General features: G+C 34.8%; 1 protein-coding gene across 2 annotated transcripts in view; it reads right to left on the minus strand.

Annotated features, from left to right (window-relative positions):
• Positions 1-16,539, minus strand: part of Dnajc15 (DnaJ heat shock protein family (Hsp40) member C15) — a 67,178-nt gene that overhangs the window by 27,048 nt on the left and 23,591 nt on the right. For both annotated transcript variants that reach the window (XM_010637079.3, XM_010637080.2), the window contains exons 2-3: positions 7,650-7,701; positions 5,339-5,412 (exon numbers count right to left, since the gene is read on the minus strand). In XM_010637079.3, the coding sequence (XP_010635381.1) occupies positions 5,339-5,412; positions 7,650-7,701 (126 nt within the window). The remainder of the gene's footprint in view (positions 1-5,338; positions 5,413-7,649; positions 7,702-16,539) is intronic.

Here is a 16,539-nt window from a genome sequence, read left to right on the forward strand (position 1 = left end):
GTCTCAAAAAAAAAAAAAAAAAAGGTCAAGATAACCAGATAAGAATTATATCATTTTATAGTCTTATCATAAAAAATAAATTTATCATTAACTATAAAATGTTATTATTTTTAAAACTTGATTTATAGTCACAGGATGATTTTAATTAGTATATTTTCCATGATTTTTACTGACCATAATAGAAGTCCAATTTTTAAAAATTGTATTCAAAAAGACACATTCACAAATAAAACATTAAATGCCATGCCAGATGTGGGGGCGCATACCTGTAATCTCAGCAATTGGGAAGCTAAGGCAGGAGGCTTGCCACAAGTTCAAGAATACTCTAGGCTACATAGTTCAGGGCCAGCTTAAACTACATAGGAAACCTTGTCTCAAAAAGCATAGAAAAAAATTAAAATTAAATGCTTTTTTTGGCAGCGGGGGTAGGGGTTTGAGACAGGGTCTTACTAAATGCTTTTTTTTGGCGGCAGGGGTGGGGGTTTGAGACAGAGTCTCACTGTGTAGTTGAGACTGACCTGGAACTCACTATGTAGCCCAGGCTGGTCTTGAACTCACAGCGATCCTCCTGCCTCAGCTTCCTAAGTGCTTGGATTACAGGCATGTGCCACCACACCCAGCAAAAAAGTAAACGCTTTAAAGAAAATAAATGACTCATCCTCCCCTCCCAAAATTAAGTATAATTAGACATTGGCTAAGTCAACAATATACATTAATACATTTAAAAGCAAGCAAAAGGCCCTTAGTTGAAAAGAGCAAAATGAATTATAAAATCTTTTGCTTTCCAAAGGATCTTTGAAATGAGAAAAAATGTTTTCCATAGGAAAAATTGATAATGGGCCTAGAAAACAAGAAGTGGGACAAGCAGCAAACCAGGAAGTCTAAATAAATCCTGGAAGATTGAAAAAACAGGCACAACTGCACATACTATGAAAAAATTATAGCATTCCCTAGGACCTGAAGCAGAAACTCTTCTCAAGAAACCAGGAGCACTAAATTCAGATTTTTTAAAAAAAGAAATCATGGTAACTTAATTAGCCAGAACAGCAGAAACAGGCCACCGCTACTATATTAATAGAGAGTATCCAATGCCTGGCACCTATCATATGCCGAAGATGAACTTCACTCTGGTTGTAGATCCCAGAAGAATCAAAGGAGAGTGATCACCAGATCACATTTCAGAACCCAGAAGGCAAGGCAGGTGATCATATGTCAAGGAGAAATATATATATAGTGCTTCACCTCTCCTGGACTCTGAAAGTCCCAAGCCTGTTTTTTATTTCCTTGCTTTGGAAGAAACTCCTACTGAAAAGCCCACCTAGCCAGGAGTTTAGCTAGGTGGTGCTGCATCTGCCTTGCAAGCGCAAAGCCCTGAGTTTGATCCCCAGGAACAAAAAAGAAAAGAAAAGCTCACCTATGTACTCAGAGCCTACAGTCAATCCTCTCAATCAGTCAAACCAATGAAGTAAGTCTGTCAAATGCTTAAGAAAGCCCCATCATTACTCACAGAAATTGTCTACACCCATACCACCTTGAACATACCCAATCTCATCTCACGTAAATCTATTTGGTCTTCACAAATATGAACCAACAATCAAGAATCATCAGACATTTTGAGCAAATGTAGCATAATGGAGGGAAAAAAGAGAAGAATCACAAAAACAATCAAATGGCAATTGGCTTTGGAAAAAGGAGATAAATTAGAAAACATAACAATTTGGCAAAATTCTAGATAGTATCTTTAGGGCTATTAAAAAAGATAGTATAGGGCCAGGAGTTTAGCTCAGTAGAACCATGCCTGCCTTGCAAGCACAAGGTCCTGAGTTTAATCCCCAGTAGCAAAGGAAAAAAAAAGACAGTATATCCACCTTTAAAAAAAATGGGATGCTGTGAAAACAAACAAGAAATTATTACCTGAAATTAAAAATTTACTGATGTAAAATATTCAGATGAACTAAATAATAGAATGTCCAACTATCGATTTGAAAAATAAGCTATGAAAGTGTAGAATGTAGAGTCAAAAAGATAAGAGAATAGAAAATAAAAGCCTGATGTGGTGGCATACACTTATAATCCCAATGAGTCACGAGGATCACTGAGTTCAAGGCCAGCTTGGGCTTTATAATGAGTGCATGGCCAATCCTAACTATATAGTGTGATGCTATCAGAAAACAACAAAACAAAACAAGAAATAAGAGACAAAATGCTAAGACATAGAGAATAGACTCAGGGAGGGGTCCAACAACTTTCTAATAGAAGTTCTACATACACCACCTGTGTAAAATCTGGCTATGCATTTGCAGGAACAGAGGAATACAGGCACTGAGGTGTGGTCTCAGCAGAGATTTCTGTACTTCTCTCATGCTGGCTCAACTAGATTCAAGGACCCCAGAGTGATGATTAACAGTAAGAACAAAAACAATATACTATTTAACAGAGAATCTAAAACATTTAAATCCATGTATACTATTTAAACAAACTAGGCAGTATTCCAGCAGGAAGGATGAGAAAGAGAAAGATGAAATTTAAGGAGAAGACGTCAAAGCTTAGAAGATGCAAATAAAGTACAAAGAACAATAAACAACGAAACAGAACTCACTGGAATTTGAGCCTTGAACATTCCCCTCTGAATGACAAGGAATTTATTGTGACACAGAATTACAGTTCTTCTTTTTTTTTTTTTAGTAATCCCATTTGGTTCAAAAATTAATATTTATAAAATCAAACATGGTAAATGCTGCATTTATGAAGTTTGACATTCAGGAATCATTAGTGTGAAGACGAAGTATGCACATATTTCATTTCTCAATTTCTCTGGAGTGATTAATATTTAAGGAATTGCTTTTAAAACTTATGTCGTCAAGGAGGGTATACTTATGATGATGATGATGATGATGATTAAGATATTCTAAGATGTTTCACTGTAAAGTGATAGAGTAGGACCCTCTGAATAGAAAGGTGCAATCAGATTTATCAAAAGCCATGTTTCTTAACTTCAGACCCAAAAAGAGGAAAAGGGAGTGGCAAACTACTAATTTCTCATTAAGAAATGCAGGTTCCAGGATTGGTATACCTATTATAATCTACCCTGCCTTGCCTAAGAACCTCTACAAGTTTTGTCATTTCCTTGCTCTTTCCTCCTTTACTATGTTAAATAATACAGCTTTCCACAAAGTTTTGCAGTTTTTTATTTATGGTATACATATATCTACTAAAGATCATTATACCAGAAGAGAAAGAATGTATAAGATTCTCTCCACTGACAAATACGGGAAAGCATAAATAACATTAATTTAAAAGAATTTGCCACCATTTCCATTACTATTACTCTATTCCAACATTATCATATTACAATTACCTCTTAGCTGGTTTCATAGCTTTACTCAGGCTCACTCTCATCTACACTCTCTGCAGTGGGTAGACAACTTAAAATGCAAATCATACGGTACTCACTGCTCAAAAATCTTTCAAAGGCTTTCTTTACATCACACACAGAGTAAAATGCTAATTTTATTTTTCATTCTATTAGGCCCTAAGGTAGTGGTGGCAAATCTATGGCACAAGTGCTCTAGTGGGCTGCTCGTATCCCTGAGAGCTCTAAAAGGTTACCATCACCATTCTAAGGGATGTGGGCCCAAGGTATTATTATTCCCATGACTGATTCCATCGGTTACTCTTGCTAACTCCATTGCTATTTTCTGACAGCCTAGAAAGCACTTTCTTCAGATGCTAGCATGGTCTGCTTCCTTCTGAGAGAGGCTGTTATGGTTTGTGTCTAGATGTCTCCCCAAAGCTTCATGCAGTCATAGGTGGGGCTTTTCAGAGGTGGCTGGATCTACAGTATGTGACAGTGAGGGTAAGTATGTGATGCTGAGATCAAGGGTGTGTGATTACTGAATTAGTCCACTAATTAGTTTGGCACAGTTCTGGGAGTGGATAATGTAAAGGCCCACCCTGAATGTGAGTGCTGCCTGCCCTATGGGTGAGTAGACTGGATAGAATAAAGGGACAGAAAGAGGGTTGCTGTCCTCCCTTGCTGCTTGCTGCCTTCTGCCTGCCATGAACTGTTTCTCCTCTGCCATGCAATCCTACCTTGGAGCCAGCCAACTATGAACTGAAACTTCTACAAACTGTGAGCTAGATAAATCTCTCCTTCTTTAACTTTGGATATCAGGTATTTTGTCTCAGCAATGAGAAAAGAAACTAAGACAGAGGTCTTACTTGGCCTAATATAAAGATTCCTCTCTGCTGTTATTCTTTAATCACATACCCTGATCTGGGTTCTCTTAAAAGTACTTAATACTTATAGATATTATATATCTTGCTTCATTTATTTATATCTCAGCTAAAATGTAAAATGTTAAGGTTCTAGAGGAAAATGTCTTTGTCTGGTCCATGACTCCCATGCCTATAATGGCTGGCATATAGTAGGTGTTCAATGAACATTTACTGAATGCATACTGAATACCCAATACTACTTATATAAAATATAACTAGAAAAACACAAAATAATCATATATTGCCTGTCACAGAAATATATTTACTAGTTTGAAAATCTCTTGCAGTTCTTTTAGACCAGGTTTAATAATTTGTCAGTATTTTTTCCTTGGGAAGGACCGTCACTGTTCTTGGCTAATTAAACCCTACAAACCCATAATGGCTTTGCTCAAACAAGCTATTCATTTTCAATTGCTGCAAGCCAAGCTGATCTCTCTAGATCTGTTTCTATTACCCAAAAGTCACTGTTTATGTTGCAGTTGTTGTGTGTGTGTGTGTGTGTGTGTGTGTGTATGTGTGTGTGTGTGTGTGTGTGTGTGTTGTCTTTTGTAATGACAAACCACAGTTCATACTCTTTTTGAATATCTACTGTCATTTATTTTCTACTTAAATTCAGTGTACAAGAATATCCATAATGCTGGTAGATGAATGTATATTACAGACCTACAGGATTTCAAGGGAACTAGTTTCAAATCTCAAGAGGAAATGAAGTCCTGGTTAAGTACCATGGGGTTCGAAACCATTTCTGTTTTGTTCACCAGCTATTCTCAGCTCCTGACAGAGGGAGTGGTATATTGTACATATTCATTAAATGTTTACTGAATAAATGAACAGTGGAGTTACAATGGGAAAATGAGTTAATTAAAAGTTGGTACATTACTACTAATTAGAATATAAGTATTTTCATAACTAAGAATGTTTATATATAAAAATGTGATCAAGAAGCTTAAGAGTAAATCAATCAGCAAATCACAAATGATATAATGCAGTAAATGTCTACAGAGACTGGAAAGTTATGACATACAAACAAAACTCCTCAATGTTCTAACATTTAACTTACAGGAGATGAAATATTCCTTGCAGTTTGTGTGATGACTTGTTCTAGAGGTTTCCAGATCTGAAATGCATAGCGACCTAAAGAGTAAAAGAAATAAATGCAAATATATTTTCTATAATCAATGTCAAACAATACCTTTGAAGTGCTTATCATATCATTTAATGACTTTTTATACATTCTATTTCAGTTAATATTTCAAAATTTACTAAAAAGTCATAGTTTTTCAAATTTCTAAATCACTGAAAAGAGGAAAGAATTTCATTTTAGTAGCCATTAAATTTATCAAATTGTAGTTTATGATCATAAAATTGGAAATGTTTAGCATGTATATTATCTTATATTTCTACAAATATGAGGAGGTACGAAAAAAACCATTCTAGTACTCTAAAATAAATTGTACACAGAAAGTCCTTTATGTATAAAAAATACTCATGGTATTAAAATGATTAATAGCATTGTTTTTTACAATGATATTTATGGTATATATGACACAGAAGTGTTTTTAATGGAGTTACCTCTAAAGTAAAAAGCAATTCTATTATTCAGTTTTACTTGCCTCTAGAAGAGAGCTGGTATTCTAATTAGTACATGAACTTGGTTACAGTGTGGTCTGCACAGATTACACACATCAATTCTTACCATTTTTTGAAAGATCTAAAGTAAGTACATCTTTCTCTTAAAATGAAAATCTTATATTGCATTTGTTAATAACTATGCATATTCTATTACAGTAACAGTAATGTTTTATATTTATGGGCAAGTTTATCAAAATTCCTTTTGAGATGTGAGATTATTATCAAACTTCAGAATGTTAACTACAGTTATATAAATGGTAGAAGGTCCTCTTGGCAAAATGATTAAGAGGCTATGCATCACTAATCTTGATTTTAAAGATCTAATTTTTAAAATTTTTATTAAGTTTGTTGGTACATTTTAGGTATACAATACAGTTACATTCATCACTGGGACCTTACATCTTTACGTGACATATCTTGGTTCTTATTTTTCCCCATTCATCCCTGCCCTTCATCCCCTCCACCCTTCCCAGTTTACAAAAACATTGTTCCCATGTTTTCCTTTTCACATATATTTTCTTTTTCCTTTTTACCTTTCCCCTACCCATTCCACTTCTTTTATTTTAGACCTTTTCTTCCTATTACACAATATCAATTATACATTTTTATCCTTATTTACACTATTAGTTTTCCACACCAGAGAAACCATTTTGTATTTACACATGTGTGACTTACTAATTTCACTTAAGAGCATGTGGATCCACTTAACTATAAATATCTCTAGTTTCTCTTTCTTTATGGCTGAGTAGTACGCCATTTTATATATAACAGCAACAACGACACACATCTTCTTTATCCAATCTCCAGTTGATGGGCAACTGGGCTGTTTCCAAATTTTAGCTATTACAATCTGTGTAGTTATAAACATAGGTAAGCATATATTGCTGTGGTATGATTCTTTTAATCCTTTTGGGAAGACACCCAGCAGAGGAATAACTGGGTCAAGATCTAATTATTAAAGTGCTTTAAATGAGAAGTTGATGAAATTAAATATTCTATAAAACAAAATAAAACTGTATGTTATTTTTCTATTGGAAAACAACTCCGCATAACCACAATGGAATACAGCTTCCCCTAAAAAGATCCAATTAACAAGATCACATCCACACAATTCAGAAACAAAAAAAGTAAATATCAACAGGACATATTCTTAAGTAACATTTAATTAGGCAACAGTTATACAATTTCAAACTGTAATTTAATGATTAAATTAACAATTTTATTTGTAATATTTATAGCTATTTTTTAAAAGAAGATAATCCTGGCAGTGAAAATTTCTCCTGTATTTATCCAAGAAATTATGCTAGTATGGTAAAAGATGAAGTAATAAATCAGGGAATAACTATGTTTATCAGAAAGAACTGACAGCTTGTAACACATAAACCTATCTGCAAGACAAAAGAAATATGGAGAACATAAAGAAATGCCTAGCACTTAGACTACATCATATTAAAGATTTGTATAGCTCAAACTAAAATAAAAAAAAGAAATGCGAGTAATATCAACTATTACTGAAGTTTGCTGTCCTAACTCATGTATCATTGTTTTCACTCGTTTTATCTAGATTTTGCTTCACCGACTAATGTCCAATAACTATAAATGTAGAAAAAATAAGAATATATAATGTCTGAAAACCAAAAACTTCAGAATACAAAGGATCTACTCATGAATCCTTATAGAGGCTATTTGGAACTATTTCTCCTGCACATATATTGATATATTTTCTTTATTTATCTTACCCACAAATCCAAGAGCTGCTACTCCTAGTCCCACAGCTATTACATTTCTTGCCTGTGGAAGAAAAAATATTATCACTTACTGTGGTACATACAAGGTTTTAAAAGTAAATCATTTTTCAACAATGAGGGTAATCATAACAAATGTGACATTTTCTTCAAACTCCATGACGAAGAGAACTCAAAATCTGCAGTCTCTACTATATCTGCTGTTTTCTTTAGCAATTACTTTTCAGTGAACAAAAATAATTCTAAATTTTCATTTAATTTTCAGATATTGAATACATTCTCACAAAAGCTTTTATATAACTGACTGCTAAGATGTTTTGAGCCAGGCATGGTGGTACACGCTTGCATTCCAGCACTGAAGTAGGAGGATAGCTGTGGGTTGAGGCCATCCTGGGCTACATAGTGAGTGTAAGGCCAGCCTTGACTACACAATGAGACCGTATCTCAAAAATGAAAAAATAAATGAAAAATAAAATAATAAAATGTTTTAAAAATTCTCATCTGGAAAAATAATGTTTTCTATAGACTATTCTTAATAGTGGCTTTAATACATTCATCTTCCATAAAGATAAAAGCCTATTTTCTCAATATTTTACATTTACAATGCTGAGCTGTATTTGCCATAACTGAAATTTGGATAAAAATTTAGAAGCACTTTTAGGAAAGAAACAGAACTCTGAAAAATCAATAAAAATTATAAATTACTTGTCTACCCTTTTAGATCAAGTTAAAAAAAAAACCCATAAAATATGAGCCAGAATTCACAACACCAAACTCTAAAGTTACAAGCCAATTCTAAGAAAATATTTAAAATTGGTTATGTGCTCATGTTACTCTAAGCTTTTTCCTTGAGCATTTCAGGAAAGTATTCTACGTACAATATAAAAAACGATTTATGTAGTAGAGATCAGTGGTTGTCCCCTATTTTTTCTTCTGTAGAGTCAAGGCTTTTTATTTTTAGCCAGGAAGATATTCCATTTTCAGTCAAACACTCCTTCTAAGTCTCCTTCAGATTTTTTTTTTCTTTTTGGTGGTAGTGGGATCGAACGTAGGGCACTACACTACCGAGCTACGTTCCTATCTGCTTTTATTTTGAGACAAGATCATGCTAAGTTGTCCAGGTGGGACTCGAATTTGCAATCCTTAGATCTTTTTACAGCTATATTAAATAAGTGTTGGCCTGTGGGACATAAGCAGAGTTGTATGCGCAATTCTTAAATCCCAAGAAAGGAAGAGAGGGAGGGAATATCCTTATTTTCCATTTACCTTCCTGTTGGTTGGAAGGACATTAAACCTGAAGCACCCCTCTAGACAAAGAAAGGAGCGATCAAAAGAGACTTGGTCCTTCCCACTCATACCCCACCATGGAGTCGTCTAGGTATCTGGGGATTGTTTCTATTTATATGAGATAAAATAAAAGTTTTATCTCCCCGAGTTACTACATTTTCAGTTTTTACACACTTGGAGCCAAAACAAATTCCGATGGATATAGAATTAAGTTAAACTACAGAAACACTTCTCTCTGATTTGTGGTGAGAGAAGAAAATTCATAAAATTAAGCAAAGATTTTTTAAAAAGCTACAATGACCCCACTAGAGAACAGAATGGATACATTTCACATTGGTGTAGAAATCCTTAAAAAGGAGGCTAAGACTCAAGGGATGTTAAAATCAAAAAACCCTTCAGCTGTCTGCCTTCAAGTTCTGGAAGGAAATACATGCCTAGTCTTAGGAAATCAAAGCTTAAACCTTCAAGGATGACTCTATAATGAGAAACATCAGGTCAGAAAGGGCAGCTACTGGAAGGTGTTTTAACTGCAGTATGCAGTATTTCTGAGAAATCCAGAGCTCTTCATGCACAGATGAAGGAAGTCTAACAGTAGCTACTTGCTTGCAAATACAATTTTTTTCCCCTCCTCTTGCCCTTCTGCAAGGTTATTTCACTCCCTATACCTTTTGCAAAGTGGCTTGTTTGTTTTGGTGCTGGGGATTAAACAGAGGGCCATCTCAATGAGATACATCCCCAGCCCTTGTTATTAATGATAGGATCTCACTAAATTACTCTAGTTGGCCTCAAACCTCTTGCCTCACCCTTGGGAGTACCTGGGATTACAAACCTGTGCTAGCACACTTGGTAACAACATGGTTTTTGAGGTATATTTTAGAAAATGACCTGGTGTTCACTACATCAGACTAACAAAAAAATACTTTTAAACTGGGTGTGGTGGCCCATGCCTGCAATTTCAGCAATTGAGAGGCTGAAGCAGGAAGACCCTGGACTACATAGTGAGTTCAAGGACAGCCTGAATTCCACTGAGAGATCCTACCTCAACAAAACAAAACAAAACAAAAAAGAACCCAAACCTTTTAAAATACAAGTCTTTTAAATTTGAGTTCTGCTAATTTCAAACTTTTATAGAATAATACTTCTTCCTAGATTTTACTAATTTAACTATACACAAGAGAAATAGTAGTCTCATTAATGTTACAATTCCAAAGATTTTTATTTCAAGGACTAAATCGAATTCATATGGGAAAATATTAAATCAGTATGCATTTGCTCACTTTTTACTTTACAAATATGTAAAGCTTAGCTGTGTTTAATAAGAAAAAATTGAACTTAATTCAAGTAAACAATGAGTACTCAATGAGCGCTCCTTATTTGTCCCCACAGGTCCTTTATCCACTCTGCTTAGTTTTGTATTTCTAAGGATGACATTATTCAGTATTTGCCCTCTACTTTCTGCAGCAAGATAAAGTATTATAGACAGCTAAATTAGGTAGAAATATTACAGGCAATCAGAGAGGGCTGAGCCCTCGAATCAGGGCCAAAGATGAAAACACATTACAATTGTGATGGGAGGCACATCTGTTGAAAGGGAGGCCTAAGGATAAAGATCAAATGATGAAATGACCAGGCCTACATACTTCCCCAGAGGACAAGATAAGTGATAACACCTGATCTAATAAAATTTAGATAGACATCAGTGTGTCACACACACACACCCCGCCCGTGGGTGACCAAGACCTAGATCTATCTTTTCCTAAAAAAAATTCTATGTTCTTTCCATTTTCATATGCTATGTGACTTGCTTCCCCACTGGATCAGTATTACTTAAGTGGCTATATTTGTAATCTTACTGGTCAATCATAATCTAACCCCACATTGTAGCCATCTCATGATTTTGCGCTATAAAACTTCGCCTGTGGAGTGGGATCCATTTGGGTCCTCTCCTGTCCCTCAGGAGATATCTCTCTGAATAAATATTAACTACTCCTAACTGCCATTATTCCTTAGAATCCATTCTTTGATTTTGAGTAACATGAACTCAATGGACCTGACGTTAAACAAGTTAGGAATTACATTATTTCCTCTATGTCATCTGGGTCCTATATCAAAAGCATCAGCAAAACTATGAAGGTTGGAGGAGAGAGACATAATTGCAGTTTAGTCCTCCAATCTCTTCCCTGCCTTGTTTCCTCTCAGGTAATGGGTCTTGTTGGGTCACTCTTTTTCTATGCCTAAAATTCTGAGTTCTGGAACACAGTTCTCAACTCTTGCTGGTGCTTAAGTAATCCATTGACCTTTTTTGGTATAAACCATGCCTACATATCTGCAAATAGTCCCTTTTTAAATTGTCTTCAAAACAACTATCCTTCTATTACTACAGGGATCTTCACTGACACACATCACTACATATCAGGGAAGCTTAATCTATGCTAACCTTGAAAATATATTTACTTTTATCCTTAATATAATATTTTATCTTTATTAGACTACTACTAAATTAGTTAGATGTATTGTCTCCTTTAGCTTTTCTAGATATCGTCTTAAAAATCTGATGAAATATATAAACCATCCTCCTAGAAACATACAAATATATATAATATCACACTTTTGGTGTGCAATTTGAGAGGATTCATGGGTTTCCCTGAAGTCCACAAGCTCCAACATAAGAACCTCTAGGCAGGAGGGAGAAGGGAACTCACTAAATCAAGAAAGGTGTCTCATACAGCATCTGAGAAGACCTGTCATATGTATTTTACTCTTCATTCAGAAATGCGGTGAGAAAAAAAAGTTGATTTATTAATAAAGTTAATAGAATTAACCTGTTTCTAAAGACTAACTTTATAGACAGGAAAACAAAAGGCCCTGAAACTTTAAAAAATAACAAAGCAGACCCAAAGTAGGTAGATCATTGGAGTAGTTAAGGATGTTCAATAAATGATCCAAACTGTTGAACCAAATCTTGTTACACTAAAAGGACAAAGTATAGCATCGCTAATCCAGAACCATTTTCTATATTGGAATTTAAATTCCATATTGGAAGGGAGTTGTATCTGAATTATTGCTTTAAATTATTTTAATTAACTTATACTAGGATAGCGTTCATTTTTCAACACAAACAACTGATAGCAAACAAAAATATATTTGGAAGTCAAAATCAATTTGATATTAAAAAAAAAATCACATAGACTGCACAAGCAAGTTTGGCACCCTGAAATAATAAGTCTTTTTCATCAAGTGTATGGAAATATTAAGACATTATCTGTATAGTGTAAGAAATAAAAAATAGAAATAAGGACTAAAATGTGTGATGGATATTGGGAAGTAAGAAAATGTTCAAATGAGAAAGGGAACAAGGAAGGAGGGAGACAGCAAAGAAGGGACAAGAAAAAGAGTATATAAAGAAAAAATGAAAACAAAGCTTTTGTGGGCCAGGCATGGTGGAGCACTCCTGTAATCCCAGCACTAGGGAGGCTGAGGCAGGAGGATCGCTGTGAGTTCAAGATCAGCCTGAGCTACATAGTGAGTTCCAGGTCAGTCTCAACTACATAGTGAGACCCTGTCTCAAAAAACCAAAAAAAGAAACAAAGCTTTTGTAAATAAGGGGTGGAAAGGAGGAGGGGTAGGGATTAAAAAAGAAGCAAAATATGTCATGTACAGGTACAAATTCCCTATGATGTTATCATTATGCATATCTAAAATGTACTAATAAATGTTCTGCTTCAAAAAATAAAAGACATTATCTGTATAAACAATTCAGTTAAAACTTTCATTGGCCTACAATAACATGGTTTGCTTCCTGGAAAAAGTATAAATCTACTACCTAACATTTTTAATTCACTTAAAGGCTATTAAATTTCTTTTCAGACACCGATTAGTGTGCTATGAAACAGTAACAACACCTCCTAACCTTTGACAAGTGAATGATCCAAACAGGTAAAACAAACTACACTTCCAATTTCAACTGTTGGGCTGGGGATTTAGCTCAGTGGTTGTGCTGCCTGCCTCCCAAGTGCAGGGACCTGAGCTCGATCCCCGATACCAAAAAATAAAAACAAAACAACCAATTTCAACTGTTAAAAACAGGAAATACAGGCCAGTAAAGTCAGGTGTAATGGTTCACACCTGTTATCCTAATATTCAGAAGCTGAGGCAGGGACATCACCTAGAATTCAAGGCCACCCTGGGCTACTTAGCGAGTTCAAGCCTAACCTGAACTACATTATGAAACCCTGCCTCAAAAAATCAAGGGGGGGAAAAAGTCACTCTGAAGTCTGAGCAAGTGGCTCACCCAAAACCATACCTTTGACTTTAATTTTTTAAAATAAAATAATATTGAAAAGTCAATGGGGCTTTTTAAATATCCATGATTCATTTGCTTTAATTAAGCATCTGAGAATTCCATTAAAATAGTCTCTATTTTACTATAGTTAAAAATAAAATTCCCATATGTTATCATTATGCTTTTTCTCATTTACATATATATAAACTTCAATCTTTCTCCTCAGGCTGAGATGATCGATTTTGTTCTTTACATACACAGTACTTTCTTTGATCCAGTTGCAAGCATAAAGATGCACTTCTATTTTTATTTTGAATGCTTTTTAAAAAATGATGCTTTAAAGCTAAATTGCCAGTAACGGCATGAGGAACAATGACATTGAAAAGACAATATAAAAGCAAATGGTGAATCAGGCATAGTATCAGTTCCGTAAATACAGCCATTTTCTACCAACTAGGCAATAACCAGGTTAAATGTCTAAAATTGCTCACACAATTAGACACACATCATAGTATATGTGAGAATTTAACAGAAATATTTGTTTGACTCAGAAAAATTAGAATACATGCCCAAAATAAAAGAAATCAGAGAGTGTGACTCAAAAAGACATGCGCTACTGTTCCCCAGTTATGGATGGCATGCACGTGTAGGAGGTAGTGCATGGTAAATGCAGGTGCTCTGGGAGGCTTCTTTCTTCCCTTTTTAAGTGTCTGCAAGGCTGCTTTGGGCAGTCTTTGACTGTTAATATCACAATAACACAGACTTGGTAGTTCTGGTCCAAAGGCAAGGGCCCACATCTGGTGATTCACTTCTTACTGGCAGAGTCCTAAGGTGCTGCAGGGCTGCGTGCAAGTGTATACTGGTGTCTCCCTCTTTTCATTAAGTCACCAATATTCAGTGATGACTTCATCTAAATCCTAACCACTTCCCAAAGGCCCTATCTTTAAATACCATAGTCAAATAAGGTTCTTACCCTCTTAACACCTCACAATGGAGATTTAACTTCAGCACTACATTTCAGAGACAGAGGACAAACCATACTCAAATGGTAACAGGGAAGTTTTACTTTTGAAACATTTTATTTGTGGATTCAAATGTGTATGGTTCAGAAAAGCAGCTAACGTTTCTAGGCCTGCAAAAATATAAATAGGGGTCCGGTATACAGCTCAGAGGTAGAGTGCTTGGCTAGCAGGTATAGGCCTTAGGTTTGATCTCCAGCACCACAAAATATAAAATAAAATTAATTCTACGATACTTTTCTTTCTTCTTTTTGATGGTACTGAGGATAGAACCAAGGGCCTTCAAACTGAATTACATCTTCAAGTCCTTTTTAATTTTTAAATTTTGAGGTATTTTTCTGTTAGGTCACGTAGTTGTCCAAACTGGGCTCAAACCTCTGATCCTCCTGCCTCAGCCTCTTCAGAGTACTAGGGTTATAGACATGCACCACCATTTCGAGCTCTATAATATATTCTGTTGTACAATTAGGTTATTAGCACTTTGTAGAATGTGCTGATCTTTCTATAAATATGAGTACATGTATAGTGCCTGAAAAAATAAATAAGTTATATAACAGGGACTTAAACTGCTTTTGCTAAGTGTATTTGTTAGTGTTGCTCAGACCCATACTGCTCATCATCCCACCCACCCACACCCACACCGCTGACCTCGTACCAGCAAAACATAATCATAGTGAAAAAAGGAAAAATGCTTTATTCCTAACTAGCTCTGAGGAGATGAGGGGGCTTCCTATTGAAACAATCACCATCTCACTTTTTCTAGGTATGCAAGGGCCTCGTTTCACAACCTCTGTACTCTATTTGGTGTAGTTGACAGAGGTGACTTTGATGTTGACCCCTTCCAACATCTCTGAAAGCATTCTCTTAGAAGTCATTGCCAATTAACCATCTTTGATGGTGTCCCTCAGGGTAGAGGTGGCTTTTCCTGGCCATGGTCAGTCAGAACAAGTTCTGAGTTACAGGAGATATGACAGGTGATTAGAGCCAATGTCATGAAACCGTTTTTGCTAAATCTGAACAACATCTAATTCCATCTATTCAGGTGGTGACAGGCATACTCTACATTAGAATTTTGACAAACAATAGTTACAAAGCTTACAAACAGATACAGAATAAGCTAATAAGACCAGATCTGTATAGCAGATTTAAACTAAGAGACACAGTGACCAAGTTAGAGAAAGCTAATTTGTTTGTGAAAGGTTAGTTTTGTTAGAAAGGCACATTAAGCATACATTAAAGTCTCCTTTCCCTATAAAAACAAAGTGAATTATCATTTAGGAGAAAGCACATAATTTACTTATGCCAAGATCAAGAATTACTGTTTAATAACACCTTTAGAATGTCTTAGTACACAGGACAGAACTGTAAAAAATTTTAACACAATGTACAAGAATTAATGTTTATCTTACCAACTATGAAGATACATTTTTATAATAAAGCATGACTGTCTTTTATTGACTAAAAAGAATATGGCTCTTACCAGTATGGTGCTATTGACCATAGGCAATGATACATAAGAGAGCAATTTAGAAAATACAATTTAGTTACTTTTACAGCATGTTAACAATCATGACTGACTAGTATTATACCAGAATAAACTCTTAAAAATGAGACATAACATACCTAATATAAGTTTATCTAAGCAGAATTGTAAAGCAAAAGTTTAAACAGATAATTTAAACTCTAACTCCCTAAGGCTTAATTTTCCTAAACAATAAAAACCTAACAAATGACAGTAGAGAACACAAAAAAACTATTTTGACAAAAGTAAAACCTCTTTTCTTTAAAGTAGTTTTGTTGTAAATCTTACAAAGAACAGCAGATCAATGTTTTAAGAAGTTTTGTTGTTTTAAACATAGATCTGTACTTTATTTCTTAAATATTTTTTTCTTAGAATAGACTGCCTCTAGTTGGAAAAGTTTTATCCAATAAGATATATTGTTAGGACATTGCAAAACTATGCTACCTAATACACAGGCTACTAGTAATTTTAAAATTCATATTATCTTACTTGTGTTCAAACTATAAATGTCATATACAGATGTAAGCACTGAATATTCATTGGGGGAAGAGGGATCATAAGTTACTTATAGTGGAAAAAACTCCAAATCTTTTGTTTTTGAACCTTACAAGGCTTTCTTATAGAAACAAAATTATTTCTTAACATATATTGTTAAATGCCAAAAAGCAGTTTTCACTGTATTCCCTCTGACCATACACAAAGCCTAAATATTTTGGATTTAAAATGTTTCAGGCATATGCATAATAGCACTGCAGAAACCAACAGATGGCAAAA

This window comes from Fukomys damarensis, unplaced genomic scaffold (genome assembly GCF_012274545.1).
Source record: "Fukomys damarensis isolate Sample0158 unplaced genomic scaffold, DMR_v1.0_HiC HiC_scaffold_38, whole genome shotgun sequence".
Classification (NCBI taxonomy): domain Eukaryota; kingdom Metazoa; phylum Chordata; class Mammalia; order Rodentia; family Bathyergidae; genus Fukomys; species Fukomys damarensis.